At 39.9% G+C, this 17,024-nt stretch overlaps 1 protein-coding gene across 2 annotated transcripts in view; it reads right to left on the minus strand.

Moving 5' to 3' along the window:
• stk4 (serine/threonine kinase 4) overlaps window positions 1-17,024 on the minus strand; it is a 93,753-nt gene that overhangs the window by 72,961 nt on the left and 3,768 nt on the right. Inside the window, exons 1-4 of one of the 2 annotated variants that reach the window (XM_003220601.4) lie at window positions 12,724-12,900; window positions 7,155-7,235; window positions 5,206-5,334; window positions 4,150-4,264 (exon numbers count right to left, since the gene is read on the minus strand). In XM_003220601.4, coding sequence (XP_003220649.1) covers window positions 4,150-4,264; window positions 5,206-5,334; window positions 7,155-7,235; window positions 12,724-12,755 — 357 coding nt within the window. In that variant the 5' untranslated portion in view covers window positions 12,756-12,900. Of the gene's footprint in view, window positions 1-4,149; window positions 4,265-5,205; window positions 5,335-7,154; window positions 7,236-12,723; window positions 12,901-17,024 lie in introns of those variants that run through there. The other variant, XM_062978885.1, reaches the window with a different exon arrangement.

Raw genomic sequence — 17,024 nt, forward strand, 5'->3', positions numbered from 1 at the left:
ACATTAGAACCTTAACTGAAGGAGGCGGAGGCAAGTTGACAGTGGTGCCCAGCAAAAGACACCCCTCAGTTTAGCCCCTTCCTTCCTTCTGGGACCCCCTCCCCCCCAAAAAAAATGGACTAAGGAAGATTCATTTTGGAACCAAACGCCAGCGAGATGTTGACTGCACATAACAAGGACCAAACACACCCCTTGGGAGAAAGGTCCTTTTCAGAAACTATTTGGGACACAAAGCATCTCTGTGGATCTTCAGTACATGCCTGCAAATCAGCCCCCCATCCCCAATGCACTCGTGCAGCCATTAAGCAGGCATTCAACCCAAGGCTCCCAATAATGGGATAATAAACAACCCTGTCAAAAATGTCTACCTCAGAGCATCCTGACCCTCAAAAGAAGCCTGGCCTCCCCTCACTTCTACTTCTTCAAGGGGAAGCAATGCAGACTATTATTATTATTACTACTACTACTACTACATAGGCTGAGTAACCATCTGTTGGGGGTGTTTTGATTATGCTTTTTCTGCATGGCATTAAGGGGTTGGACTGTATTATTGGACTAAAGTCTTCCACTAAAATGCTGTTGGCTAAAATTGTTCTTCATTTTAAATATTGTATTGTTATTTCTTTCAATTTTTTTTGCACTACACACAAGAACTGTACCACATGCATAGTAATTTATTCATGGTTTTTTCAATTAGTTCACACAAGTATTCTCTAGTCATCTGCCACTAGCCCAGCTCATATGTCAAATTTTAAAACTTTTGGGCCCCTGTGCCCAAAAGTTTGTCCATGCCAGATATATATACCGTATTTTTCGCTTTATAAGACGCACCTGATGATAAGACGCACCTAGTTTTCAGAGGAGGAAAATGGGGAAAAATAATGCGGACGCTTTGAACTGGATTATCTGAGTTTATGGTCCCTTTCTCACAACTATATAAAATTGAACTGAATTATATAGCAATTTGGACTGAGATAATCCAGTTGGACCCTACACTGCTATATAATCCAAATCAAAGCAGGTAATCTGGATTTTATATGGCAGTGTAGATGGTTCCCAAGATGGTGCTCCTGCACCCTGATTGTGAGCTCCACAGAGACATCCGGTTGACTGCTGTAGGAACAGAATGCTGCATTCGAGAGGCCTTTAGTCTGATTCAGCAGAGCTTCTCTTGTAAGAGGTCTGAGGGCAAAACTGAGAAGCTGTTAGCAAGTTTGTTTTAATACTTACAAAAGGGGAGGAATCCTCCTCTTCTATCCCTGTAATTTTTGATGTGTTTATAGAACCACAGCATTGGAAGAGACTCCAAGAGCCATCCAGGACAACCCCATTCTGCTATGCAGAAATACATGATCAAAGGACCTCTGACAAAGAGCCATCCAGCCTGATTAAAAACCTCCAAAAGAGATTCTGAACAGCTCTTACTGGCAGGAAGTTCTTCCTAATGTTTAAGTGGAGATCTGCATGCACAAACTAGTCCAACTCTGCATTAACTTCAACCTTTTAAAAAACTTTCCCAAAACTGCAGACTTAGGAGTGCTATCAATATCCTTCCATCTCCCACCCCCTTCATATTTTGTACATCTAGTCCAGTGGTTCCCAACTTGTGGTCCATGGCCTCACTGTTACTACACCCTTACACAGGAGGGAGGCTGACTACCCATGAAAGGCCCAACAAGTCTTCTGATTGCTGCTTCTCTTCCTCCGTACCATGTGGTGCCTAGAAGCAGGGGCCCCTTGGTGTGTTTTTTAGATTTGTTCCTTGGGTTATTTGAGGTGCTGATTCAGAAAATGGCATTGGATAGACCACATCAGCTCTAGATTATTGAATATGGTTTAATACAAATATGGTGGGTGAGCAGACGGGAACTATTGGATGGCATATGTTCTGTATCAGAAACAAGAGCTGATGTCATCTAGCCAATGCAATTCTCTGAATCAGCACCCCAAATAACCAAACCAAATCTAAAGTTGACAAAAAACTGAGTTGTAACCCTTTTGGTAGTAATGCTGGAGAGTGGTCCCTGATCAAAAAAAGCTTGGGGAAGATGTAGTCAGATTAGAGCTTGTGGTTGTTGTTTGGATATTACTTGGTTGGTTTTTAAAAGATGGATCCCTCTGCTACCACTTTGGCACTGTTTGCTTGTTTTAAAATTCACGACGATCACCTACACTTAAAACACACACCTTGAAATACCTTTCTGTGAGAAATAAAGGCAGGAAGGAAGCACTTTGGCAGACCTACAGGGGGCAGCGCCAGGGATCTGCGCGCAAAAGCACGTTGGGTCGGGGGCGCAGTCCAAGAAGAGACTCAACGCCTCGCAAACAAGTTCCAGATCCCCCTCTTGTTGCCTCAGACTTTTGGGGAACTCGGGGCAAAGCAGCCACACCAGGCGCCTGAGCCTTTTCCAAATAGAGGAGCCACAGAAAAGCGGGGTCTTGAAGTCCCTGGAGATGCGCAGCGCTCCCTCCCTCGAGTTGAAGAGGAAGAGCGCAAAGTTTGAGGCGCGTTTCCTGTGGGCAGGCAATGGCATCCCCTTGGGCTCCAAAGGCGCTGCCGCCCTCGCCTCCTGAAAGGCAGGGCCCTCTCCTGCTGTGTATGTCGGTGGGGTCTCTGTGGTGAGAGAGAGAGAGAGAGAGAGAGACCCCCGTTTGGCTACTCCGAGGAGGCGAGGCGCGTGTTTTCTTCCTTTCTTTCCTTTCTCCCTCCCTCCCTCTCCTCATTTTCTCTTGGCCGGGTGCAGCCATGAGACGAAAGTGGGAGGAAGAAACATTAAGTACAATAGCTGTTTCTTGACCTCGCCTGTCAGTCTGCCTGAACATACATTTTTGAGAGTCCTGTTCGGGGAAACAAAAAGGGGGATTTTCGGGCACTGGGGGCCAAGTGGCGTTTGCGTCTGGACAGAGGGCTTGGGGGACTCTTCCCCAAAGTGGCCAAACCGGCGCCGCTGCCTTTCTCCCCCAACCAAGGAAGGCAGGAAGGAAGGAAGGTAGCCTCCTTCGCCTTCTCCTGGGCGCAAAGCTAGGAAAGAAGTAACTCGACAAAGCTCCCTGCCTCCCTCCCTCCCTCGCCTGCAGCCTCCCCGCTCTTTCCTCCTCCTCCCGACGCATGCGCTTCCTAGCTAGCTCTAGCTCCCCTCACACACACACACATTCTCCCCTCCTGGAGAGGTCATATTGCGTTTATAAGACACACTGACTTTTTCCCTCTATTTTGGGGGGGGGGGGTGCGTCTTATAAAACGAAAAATACGGTACATTATGTATATAATACAATAGAAACATTTCTTGGGGCTCCATGAGAAACTTTTGCTTTAAAAAGGACTCCGTGGGTGAAAATGTTTGAGACCCCCTGCTTTAAAGGATTATATTGATACATAAAGATAATATTCCAATTCAAAAAACCTTCGTATTACTGTGTATTTATATCCTGCTTTCAAGGTGACTAATAACAAATACACAACACCTTAAATCCAACACAAAAACCCAAACTAACTAGAGCAGACACGGTGAATAAACTGCTGAAAGCTCAATCAGCAATTGTGTACAGCTCATTTATTTCATACATCTCCTCTTGTTGGCATAAGAATGAAACTTAGGCCAATGGGAAACCGCTCTAATCTGAAAGGAAATCCTCACCCAGTCTGCATTTCTTTCCTCCAGCTCCAAGAGCAGGTAATAGACAGTCAGAAGAATGAAGACTTCTTTCTTCCCAAGCCTCCTACTGCCAACTCTATGAACTGCAGTAATTTAAGCTACAACTAACTGGCAACTGACACATTCTCCTGCATCATAACATAATCCACAGAAAGTGGTTATGCATACACATGGACCACATGCTGCCAAGTACATCTGAACATGCAGTGCTGCCTTGTGCAAAAAAGAGAGACAACTAAGTAGGTTTTAAGGCTAGCAGCTGAAACCATTTCAGTGACAACATGTATTGTGTGAATGAGCCTTAACTACTAGACTCATAGTGATCCCAAGCATTAAAGAATATTCTATTTGTGTAGTTTCAGCCCTCATGACACTAAAAAATCAGGTTAATAACTAGATGGTCTTGGGATCTAATTTTAGATTTGACATCAAAATATTTTATTAACATGGAACACTTTCATCTGCAAGAGTGTTTAGAAGCTGATGTACATACCGTTTTATTTCGAAGTCGAATGATATCAGACACAGATCCGGCACCACAATATTCCATGACTATCCAGAGGTCAGTGTTCTTAAAATAGCTGCCATAGTATTTGACTACATGAGGACTAAGGAAAAATTAAACAAATGCAAACCAGAAAACAGATTTAAATTCCATTGCATTATTAATGCAAGGAAAAAGAAAATTCATTGCCATATTCCTTTAGTTTTTTAATGTCACGCATGTAATGAGCATGGGTTGTAGAAACCCAAACAAAAGACATACAGAGGGTGATTCTATATAGTAAATAAGCTTAATTTAACTAACCCTTAGTGTCTGTTCAATAATCTAACAAACAGCATACTAGTAAAGCATGGGTGGGAATTATGTGACCCTCTGGATGTTGTTGAACTGCAACCACCAGCATTTTATGTATACTATTTGGAAGACCATGTGATACTCAAGCCATTATTTGTGTTCACTTACAGTATTACCATCCCCCAACACAAACACTCCACAAAGATAGTGGAGGATGAGAAACCACTACTCATTTCATCTACAAAGAATGAGAAAGAAAGGACTTCTTCACTCCATAAGCTAGGTTCTTGTAGAGAGCATTAGTAGTGTTCCAACGCCCCCAAAAACCTAGTAGGAAGTGAGAAGCAAGTTTTCTTTGGAAGAAAGGATTTTTCCTCATCTCATTCTGTAAGTTCTGCTGATGGTAATTGCAGCAGCCATTGCAAGTAAAATCCAAAACACAATGCATTAATTTTTGTGTAATAACATTATATTTTAGTATTATGAATAATATTCCTAAAATTGCTAAGTTATTACATTGAGAGAAGATTTTGGAGGATTTGGCAGCGAAGTAGCAGATTAAATAAAATATTTTCATTCCTTTCTGCAAACATAGATCATGAGGAAATAAGCTATACCCTTACTTCTTTTTCCTCTGAGCAGAAAGGTAGGATGTTTCACTTACAAACTGGATTTCAGGAAAAAGTATTGGGGCATTTCTGAGTTCAAAAGATTTTCTGGACAGTGAAAATACTGAGCAGTGGCACTCACCTATCACACTGTTGCATTATGGATATTTCTTTAATTATCTCCTGCAAATCAGACTCAACAGGAACTTGCTTAATTGCAACAACTTGGCCAGTTTCTTTATGGATAGCTTTGAATACACTACCATAAGACCTGTAACAAGAAACAAACACAATATGGCAAAAAAAAACCCCAAACAAACATTTGAGTGCACCACATATTCAGGAATTCTATGCTATGTGGATTTTTAGATGAATATAAGACCAGCATTGCTAATATATCTATTATCATTGGTCGTATCAGAAACATAAACCTGAAAACCATTTCAATAATGAATTAAAACACATTTTACATGATACCTGCGAAGTACTTTTTCATAACTATGTCAAATAGTATTATTTATGTGGTAATGAAGATATTTGTCAAGATTAGCATGATGAAGCAATAATAAAGTTTGTTTGAAATCAAAATCACTACTGTATATATTTAAATTTGTCATTTGCTTCCAGAAAAAATAATAATAATAATAATAATAATAATAATAATAATAATAATAAAACTTTATTTATACCCCGCCACCATCTCCCCAATGGGGACTCGGAGCGGCTTACATGGGGCCATGCCCGGGAAAAATACAATATAACAAAATATAAAAACAACATATCATAATACAATTACAACAATACAATAAAGGATCATATACAGTACAACACAAAATCCAAAAAGCAATATAACAGGGCAGGCCGCACGAATACTCAGTTAAAACTCGGGGTGAGAAAAAGATAAGAATAAGGATAAGAATAAAACCACAGGGAACTAGGGAAACACAAAACTATTTTCCCGTGGCTGCGAAATGTCTAGAAATTTTACATAAATGGTACTTGAAACAATGTATCATATTTAAAACCTAAAAAATACTGTCTGTGAGAAAAGAACATAAAACTCAGGGTTGCCCAACCAATGGCCCATGGGCCACATGTGGTCCAGAACAGGTATGTATGTGGCCTAACACAAAAATGTAAATTTACTTACAACATTGTGAGGATTGCATTTTTTTTGTAACTTGATTGTGTGGTTCTTGGACACAAACTTTGTGGACGACAGCAGAATGGAATTGAATAATTAGAGTATGTTATATCAGAGTATTATCCATAATTCACATTATAAATGCAAATTGTTTGGCCAGAAGAAACGAAAAACTATTTAAATTAACTGACAAAACAGAGCAATGAATTCTGAAAAAGAATGCAAATGTGTATTCTGGACTAGGGATAATGCCACCATGTACCATACACTTTTGTTATTTGCATACATGCATGTCTTCAGTTTTATGATGGTGTGAGGCCTAAGACAAATCATCTCCTTCCAATGTGGCCCAGGGAAGGCAAAAAATGGGAGACTCCTGCTATAACTAATCTCTGTACACATTGATGTTGGCCTACAGAGACCATTATTCAGAACTCTGTGAAGGCAGACCATTAAACTGCAGGGATCAGAAACACAATGCCTTTTGGATGTTTCAGACTGTAACTCCCTTCCTCTGATCATTAGTCTTGCTAGTTGTAGCTTATGCTGATCTGTAGTCCAAAACATGTAAGTTCCTGGTCTCCTATGCATGTCACAGCAAAGGTACGCCTATTTTCCAAAGCTAAAATGTCAAATATTCATGTGGGATGTCACTTCACCTGACTACAAACTGCTAACCTTCTAACTCCTGAAAGACTGATTTGCAATAAGCTTCCCATTAGCTGCATTTTAGAAGGGGAGTCATGAATTGAGATAGTCCTAAAACTTTAAAGGTCAGTGGTTTTATTCATAAATGTCAGAATAGCCTATTAGATAATTTTGCTTGCATAAATAAATATATTGTGCTTTATAAAACACACAGATTCTGGTTGATTTCTAGAAGCAACGGCTCCCATACATAGTTGCTTAGTGCATTCCTCATATAGCTTCTCATAACATTCACTTACCCTTCACCAAGTTTTTCTAATACATCAAACACTTCTTCAGGTTGTTTTGTTAAACTGTCTTCATCTAACTTCCTTAGCTGCCTGTAACAGAAAAAAGGGGGGGATTAGAGACATATCATGGAGATTTCACAGACATGATCACCCATCAACTGTTTTTCTTATAGTGTCATACAGTCTCACAATAGTTTGGTCAGCCCTTTTCATTAAATGTAAATCCAACAATTTCTGCTGGGAAATGCATTCAGGTCAAGCATTAAGTGCATGAATTAAAGCTATGTAGCTCTTTTACCAGTGTTTAAAAAAGCTCTTACATTCATGGAATGCCCTAGAAGATGCACTTTCCAAATCCAAGTTCCAGAGACTCATCTAAACTCTGCTCCAATAACACAGATTCACTTCCACATATTACTTGGCTGTAGTTGACTTGGATACAGTGGAATGCCAAAATGACAAATAAATGGTTCTTAGGCCAAATCAGGCCTGAATTTTAGTTAGATGACTAAATAAAGTCTCTTTCAGTTTGGGCATATCATTTTTTTTCGTGTCACGAGCAACTTGGGTCGCTTCTGGAGTGAGAGAATTGGCTGTCTGAAAGGACGTTGCCCAGGGAACGCCCAGATGTTTTGATGTTTTTACCATCCTTGTGGGAGGCTTCTCTCATGTCCCCACATGGAGCTGGAGCTGATAGAGGGAGCTCATCTGCACTCTCCCCGGGTGAGTTTCAAACCTGGCAGCCTTCAGGTCAGCAACCCAACCTTCAAGTCATGAGGCTTTAAACCACTACGTCACCGGAGGCTCTTCATGAGAATATCATGAGGCATATCATAAGAAGACACAACTCATGAGGCAATACAATAATGCTGTGTAGCCTCGCATGGTGGTTGTTAAGAGTGATCCAGCATTTCTGTTTTCTCAAATAATATGCTGTGTCCAGATTGGTTCATCAAGTACTTAGGTTGTCCATCGAGTGCTTGGTTAGATGGAAGGTACAAATCAGTCATATATAATAATGTCATATATTGTATGTGCATATGATGTTGTAATGTGATATAGTGTGGTGCTAACAATAATATAATTTAGTAGTATTAACTATATATTATACATTACATATAATGTTACTAGTAGTGTTGCCGTGAGGTGGTGTAGTGCTGGTGTTGTGCTATGCTGGTAATATAACTTACTGTATGTACAGATTATTTATAAGCCGCTCTGAGTCCACTTTGGGGTGAGAAGAGTGGGGTATAAATGCAGTAAATAAATAAATAAGGTCTGCAAGACCTAAACAGGGCTATTAATAATAGGGTGAGTTGGAGGTCTCATATTCATTGGGTCATCACAAGTCACTCAACTTGGCAACAGTTAACTAATGTAGGAGACATAGAATGCTTATTTAAAATGAGGAAACATTACTAAAACTGAAACCCAGGAAATGATGAAATACTGCAAGTAACTTCAACAATAAGTATTCAGATCAGATAACAAGTTCTTATTTGAGAAAGAAGAAGATAAGATCACTCCTCCCTACCAGCTAAATAGAATACTGATAAGATTAATTTGAGATACAAACTCCTATTTTAGAAGCAAGAATAGGCCTAAAGTATGGAAAAGACTGGTATTTCTAAGTCAAATATTTTATAAACTAATCTTATAACAAAACAATTTCTGTGTTAAAGCTTAGAAGAATGACAAGTCAATTACTTGCAGAAAAACTGGTCAGTTATTGACAGAAATATTTAAAGCATTACATTAAATATGAACTATAAAGATAACATATCTACTAGGTACAAAACAAAAGTTAATTATTTTAAGTAATTTATTTATGTGAAGCATTTATATTCTGCACTTTTGCGAAAAAGGGTCCAGAGTGACTGAAAACTTAAATTACATGACAGGTTCCTTCCCTCAAGTTTGCAAATTAAAATATAAGTTATGACACAAGGAATGGTAAGGCAGACTGTTATTAAATGCAAGCATGAGATCAACTTGAACACAGTAATTTTAAAGTAACTGCATAATAACATCCACATCTATTTTTGCTGTACAAACATTTTATATGCAAATACACATTTATTAAACAGCACTCCACTGGTGTATACCTTTTGCTGCTTAAAATATAGTATGACCCCCTAATTCAAGGATCTGATAGCCATGATTTCACTTGCCCACTCTCCAAAAAACATCAACCCTGCTCCATAAAAGTGCTTGTGATATGGGGAACATATTGTACCTGCTTTTCTGTTTTATTAATATAACCTGAGACTTTCCAACATAATTCTTTTTACCAAGTTTATTCATTTTAGTCACTTAAACTCTAGAGCAAATGAAGACAAAGGCTAAACAATTAAGATTATTTTAATATAACTAGAATTTCTATAGTTATAAGTGCCCCTAGCAATCATTTTAGTAGGGTTCTCTTTACTTTGTTCACAGCCAAAATTATAGTCTAGTTAAGAGAAAATGAATGCTTTCAGCTTGAAATGCTTGAAACCCATAAGAGAAAAAGTGTTCTGTATACCACAAAGGAAACAGCCTCTTGCACATATCATGCAAATGTGCCATCTAAAAAAGCAGCTGTGTGTCTCTGATAGCATCGTCACTGAACAGAAACTTCAATGTACTGCTCAACCACTTATTTCTTGTTGGTCTGGGATTATTTGCTGACAGCCTGCAGAATGAGGACAGATGACTACTGAAATAACTGAAGACTGGCCCTCACACAAAATCCATTTCCCTCCAAAGCACAAAGAAACACAAGGCTGGTTTTAATTTTAATACCTAACTATGGTTTATCATTACAAAAACACTAAACTGTGGAATAGGCAGTTTTACTTAACTGGATCTCGCAGTGCTGCCAAAATCCAAAAAATGTGGTTGTAGTAATCTACTCTCAGATGATAACTTTGGATGGTTTTCAGTACTACAGTTAACATTAACCATGGTTTAGTTCAAATGAAACCCTTAATTCTAAATTATTATGAAACAGAAGAAAAGCTTATAATTTCCTTATAGCGGCAATACCACAAGCAAGCCTAGAGGATAGTCAGTCTCGAAATGCTAAAACATTTAGTGTTATGTCCAGACACAACTGAGGAATACCAGTAATAGCGAGTCAAAGAGTGCTGTATCATTCAGATATCTATGATGCACCAGGGTAACTAACAGAAAATATTTCAGTTTTGATAGCTTAGGACCTGTAGTTTCAGTGATTCCTTTTCTACTATGGATGGATTCACCCTGACATTTGGACTGCATTTTTTCACTTTATGTCATGACTTAATTACACTTATAACCATGCATCTAAAAATTACAAAGAAGTAGTATAAATATGTACTTGCAGACATCCAAAACCACCATGTGAAGAAAATTAGAAAATGTCACAGTAAAATGCATTTCTCCAACAACCATAATTATTTTCTACCACTAACTATACTGTTTGTAATCACTTGTTATAAATTGTTTTCAGTTCAGTATATGAAATTATAATTTCACAGAAATATAAATTTTGACCTCAGACACGAATGATTTAACACAAAAATATGACAAAAAGCTGCATGTGTTCTCTCTCTGATCCAAGCTAACTTCTTTAAAGTCCTTAAACAGAAAGACAACAAAAATTCAGATTTATGAGAAGAGAGTTTCTAAATATAATAGTCCAAAATTAATGTTATGTTAGCAGCCAGCTGATAATTCAGTGTAATATTCTTCTTCTCCCCACTGCAGCTCTTTACACTGTTCCAAAACCTTGAGGATATCTCAGCTGTACAGGGTAGATTTTGAAGAGCTTGCAGGGTGCTGCATAAGGATTGTCCCACTTCTGGTTCTGCTGATGGAAAAGCTTTAATCGAAACAATCCTACAGCCTGCTAGGGATTGCTTGCAAACCCTGCAGTGTGCTTATGTGCATTTTCAAGGTCACCACATAAATTTCATAGGGTTTTCTTGAGTAATGAATATTCAGAAGTGGTTTACAGATCTACAGAGATACTCGCAGGAACACTTCAGCAAGCAAAAGTCCAATAGTGGCAGGCTAAAACCCAGAACCTCAAGCCATGGCTCATAATGAATGAGAGACTCTCTCCTGGGCACACAGAAAACTGGGCGACTTGGAAGGAGCTGAACAGACGATGTTCTGGCACCATGAGACGCAGAGCCAACCTCAAGAAATGGGGTCAAAGTGGTGTCCACAACATGTGCGTGTGGAGAAGAGCAAACCACAGACCACCTATTACAATGCAGTCTGAGCCCTGCCATATGTACAATGGAGGACCTTCTTATAGCAATATCAGAGGCACTCCAAGTGGCTAGCTACTTGTCAAAGGACATTTAGTATAATGCCAAGTTTCTAATTTTGTTTGTGTTTTTAAATACATTACAGCTGTACCCTCAATTCACTTCTGATACGATAAATAAATACAGTAAATATAGAGGTGGTCTTACTAGTTCCTTCCTCTGAAAAATAGCCTACAGCACCTGGTATTCTTTCTAGATTCTTCAGTGCAACTCTACGGTCAAATTCTGCTAGAAATTGGCCACTGAGTTACACTGGATGACCTAGTTTCTAGAGCAGTAGTTCCCAACCTTTGGTCCTCCAGGTATTTTGGACTTCAGCTCCCACACTTCCTAACAACTGGATTTCTGAGAGCTTAAGCCCAAAACAGTGGTTCCCATCCTTTGAAGGACCAAAGGATGGGAACCACTGTTCTAGAGAAAACAGTAATCAAATACATGAATAATCACCTCTGCAAAAGTGAAACCTGCAAATGTGGAGAGCCAACAACACCCTTAACAGGATTAAAGATTACAATAGTAGAAAAGTGTTGCAAAATTACAAAAGAAACTAAGTCTCCCAAGTGGGTTTCATGGCCAAGTAGGGATTCCAACCCTGGTCCTCCAGACCTGTTTGAACTAGTACACCATGTTGGTTCCTAGTTCTCACTCCCCACAAAAAGGGAAGCACTCAGCTATTTATAAATTGTAATTTAAGATGGAGTGTTGTGGCATGTATTCTTCAATATACACATATTGACTTAGTCTTCAAATAACAATAGCTAGTAGCTACCATGCCAGTCAATGGTAAAGGGACATTTTATTAGTATGAATGATTTTAATGTACTTTAATCTACAATTTTAAATGGGCTTATATTTTTATCTGCATATTTTAATTATGTTGTACCATGACTTGAAAAGTTGAGAGCAAAAACATAAAATGTATTATTTTTAAAGAATGTATACATTTACAGGAGGCACTATGAAAGGCATCCCATAAGAAAGAAAGCAATCTTCTTCCTCCATCAAATAGAAAGCATTCCACTATGTGCCAGGCATGAGCAAACTTGGGCCCTGCAGGTGTTTTGGACTTCAACTCCCACAATTCCTAACAGCCTATCGGCTGTTAGGAATTGTGGGAGTTGAAATCCAAAACACCTGCAGGGCCCAAGTTTGCTCATGCCTGCTACTCACACCCTGTAGACCTTCCCCTTTGCCTCAGTGCTGGCCCCAACCAACAACTCCGCCCTCCTTTCCCCCGTTTCTATGCTGCTTCCTCCCTCAAGCCTTCCACAGTTTCTCACCGCCGCGGGTGGCGCAACTGCACGGTCTCCATGGCGGCCTCCTCCTTCTCTTCTTCTGCCACCGACTGAGGGAGAAAAAGGGCTCGGCGCGCGCTGCAAACGCCACTCACTCAACGCCGTCGCTCCATCCCTTGGCGCGCGCTGCCGGGCTCTGAGGAGAACCTCTGGCTCAGCCCCGCCCCCCAAGCGCCAGGCCCACTTCCGCTTCCCTGCAACAGCCAATCCAAAACCCGCCCGCTAGGGAACCGCGCGCGACACGAACCACGTGGTTTCTTCCCCCAAATCTTGGCGGCAAGGAACTCCGCCCCCTTGGTGGGCGTGGCCGAGCTCGCTTTCAGTTCAGACCCAGGCTGTGGAGCTGTGGGAGTTGTCGTTTTGCTAATTCCCCGTCTACACCGCCATATAATCCAAGGTTCTGGATTCATGTATTTATTTAAAAACATTTATATTCCGCCCTTCTCACCCCGAAGGGGACTCAGGGCGGAGCACAACATGTATAGCAAACATTCAGTGCTGGAACATAAAATAAACCATAAATACAGTGTTCCCTCACTTATTGCTTGGGTTAGGTTCCAGGACCACCCGCAATAAATGAAAATCCGCGAAGTAGGGACACTATATTTATTTTAATATTTATACATTATTTTAGTAGTTATATACAATTTTATGTCTTTATCAACCAATTGTGTGTTGATAAATCACCTTCTCCTGTTGCCGCTTGGGCTCCTTTTCTCTCCCTTTGGCTTCTCCTTCCTCCCTTCCTTAGGCTGTAAATTGTAATTTTTTATTATTTATAATAATCTTTTAGAGTTTGTTGAAAAACCACGATACAGAGAATCCGCAAAAAGTAAACCGCGAAGTAGTGAGGGAACACTGTATACATACACACTAAAATCAGCCATCTTCGCATTAAAACCATTATTTAAAACCATCACAAGTCAGCCGTACAAGTAAGCAGGATGAAATTTCCTATTGCTGCCCTTATTGCACTGCTCCAAGGGCCAGGTCTTTACCATCTTTCTGAAGGACAGGAGGGGGGGGGGGGCTGATCTAATCTCATCAGGGAGGAAGTTCCATAGCCAGGGGGCAATCACTGAGAAGGCCCTGTCTCTCATCACCACCAATCACGCCTGTGACAGTGGCAGGACCGAGATCTTAATCTCCACAGTGGTTCAGAAAGGGAGATGCGTTCAGACAGGTGAACTGGGCCGGGGCCATTTAGGGCTTTATAGGCCAAAAACAGCACTTTGAATTATGCTCGGGTAGCTAACTGGCAGCCAATGGAGCTGACGCAACATGGGAGTTGTGTGCTCCCTGTACACCACCCCCGTTATTAACCTGGCTGCTTTCAACTGGATTACAGGGCAGTGTAGACTCTTATATATAATCCAGTTCAAAGCAGATAATCTGGATTCAATGTAGACTCATATATAATCCAGTTCAAAGCAGCTAATCTGGATTCAGAAACTGGCAGTGTAGATCTAGCCCAGGCATGGGCAAACTTCGGCCTTCCCTCCAGGTGTTTTGAACTGCAACTCCCACAATTGTGGGAATTGCAATCAAAAACACCTGGAGGGAAGGCTGAAGTTTGCCCATGCCTGATCTAGCTGTTATTACCTTTGTATACCATCACTTGAAAGACAAATCCTATCTGTCTCTCACATGATGGTCTGCCCATTATAACACTTCACTACCACTTGAACTATCACAGCTCCATACTATGGGATCTTGGGATTTGTAATCCTGTGAGGTAATTATTATTCTCTGCTAAAAAGAGCCTTACTGCCATAGTTCAAGGAAGCAAACGAGAGAATGATTACAATTTCCAAAATTCCATAGGAAGTAGCTGGTACAAAATAGCTATATTTGTGCAATGTGGATTTTGCTACTGCTATTTCGAAGGGCCAGTTTTGAGGGTGGCTGAGGTGGTAAGTGCTTCCCACACAACTATGGGGTTTGTCGGCAAATCTCATTACCAAAATTGCTACCATACAAACCTCTCTTGCCAGAGTTCTGGATGGGAAATAATAATATGCTTCAAGAGTCCAGTTTGTTCCTGAGGCTTGTTCCCAAATTATACACTTGGGAATATATGATCTAAGTATTTTGCTTTCTGGCTTATGCCACTTACAATATGACTGGGTTCCTGAGTTGGTAAGCTCAACACAAATAGCCCATTTATATATAAAATAGAAAATAAATAAGTTCAGCGAATCATTTGAGTCTCGATACTATGTCAAAGCGATTGTACAAAACCCATACAATATTGTTTGTGATTATTGTGAATTTGAACAGTATAATAAGTTTAACACTCAAATTATTCGCTGAACGTATCTATGCCACTTACAAACTATGCACATGGTAAAAATTACATTTGTATTCACATATGTATGTGCTGTAAGGCATTGAATACTTGCCATATGTAAGCCGTCTTGAGTCCCCTTCAGGGTAGAGAAAGAAGGAATATAAATAGGGTATTTATATGGTTCCATGGCTGTAGAACTCCTTGCCAAGGGAGATCAGAGAAGCCCCCTCACTCATGTCTTTTACGAAGCAGCTGAAGACCTGGATGTGGGACCAAGCTTTTGGCCCATCCTAGGATATAAGTTGATATGACCTGATGGATTCTGTGAATTAATATGAAGTCAAACACGGACTGGCTCGTGCTTTGGCTCAATTCTACCTTCCCCTATTCTCACCAACATTACTATCTTTAAAATACGCATAGCCCAGGGTGAACCATTTTCCCTGTCAGGTTATCAGGGAGACAAGATGATTTGTTTTATTGTATCTATGTGTTTCAATCTGTTTTATAATTCAAAATGTTATATTTGTGTATCTGTATGTACAACATGCATTACATTTTGTCATAATTTGTAAGCTGCTCTGAGTCTGCTTCGGGGTGAGAAAAGCAGGGTATAAATATAGCAAATAAATAAATATGCCACCTGTATATACCAGGAAATGAGAAATGCCCCACAACCATTTAATAAATGGTTTTCATTAAACTGCTGACTTACAACTATCAGCCCTAGGCACTGGAGAAGGGAGAACTTTTATTAGTTTAAATAATAATACAGTAGAGTCTCACGTATCCAACCTTCACTTATCCAATGTTCTGTATTATCCAATGCAGTTTTCCTTTTAGTAGCCAATGTTTTTGTAGTCAATTTTTCAATACATTGCAAAGTTTTGGTGCTAAATTCGTAAATACAGTAATTATTATATAACATTATTGTATATTGAACTGCTTCTTCTGTAAGTTTGTTGTAAAACATGAGGTTTTGGTGCTTAATTTGTAAAATCATAACGTAATTTGATGTTTAATAGGCTTTTCCTTAATCCCTCCTTATTATCCAACATTTTCGCTTATCCAATGTTCTGCCAGCCCATTTATGTTGGATAGCTGAGACTCTACTGTAATAATAATAATAATAATCTATACATTTTATATTTTTATCTTAGCTTTTGTCTAGTTTTTAATTTGTATTGTTCTAAATATGTTGTTAGCCACCTGCAGTCCCATTATTGGGATAAATGTAGGATACAAATGAATTAAATAAATGTTTCTGTTGTTGTCATAGGAGCTGAAATGAGTAATTGGAAATATTCCTGCCACTTTATTTATTTATTTACAACATTTATATCCCGCCCTTCTCACCCGAAGGGACTCAGGGCGGTGTACACAATTGGCAGCAATTCGATGCCTACACATAGTTAAGATATACCAATGAATAAAATCCAATTACAACACTTAAAACAATATAAAACATATGGTTAAAATCGTTAGTCCCATTCTCAGGAGAAAGGCAGAATATAAAAGAATAAAATTTGTTTGATGATGGCCTCTTCCACACAGCTGAATAAAATCCCACATTATCTGCTTTGAACTGGACTATATGGCAGTGTGGACTCGGATAACCCAAAGCCCTTCCACACAGCCATATAACCCAGAATATCAAGGCAGAAGATCCCACATATCTGCTTTGAACTGGGTTATCTGAGTCCACACTGCCATATATTCCAGTTCAAAGCAGAAAATGTGGAATTTTCTGCCTTGACATTCCGGGTTATATGACTGTGGGGAAGGACCCTTGGAGGGTAAATCCCACAGTTTTTAACGGGATTTCCTCGCAGCGAAGGAGACCTATCCCTTTAAGGCAGTGAGCCTCCAAATTGGACTTCAACTCCCAGAAGCCTCGGCTGCCTCGGTGGATGAGGAGGAATTCTGGGAGCTGAAGTCCCGAGACGTTGGAAGCCGCAAGAAAAACACTGTGGATGACGTCAAAGAGAAGAAACCG

The sequence above is a fragment of the Anolis carolinensis genome, chromosome 4 (genome assembly GCF_035594765.1).
Source record: "Anolis carolinensis isolate JA03-04 chromosome 4, rAnoCar3.1.pri, whole genome shotgun sequence".
Classification (NCBI taxonomy): domain Eukaryota; kingdom Metazoa; phylum Chordata; class Lepidosauria; order Squamata; family Dactyloidae; genus Anolis; species Anolis carolinensis.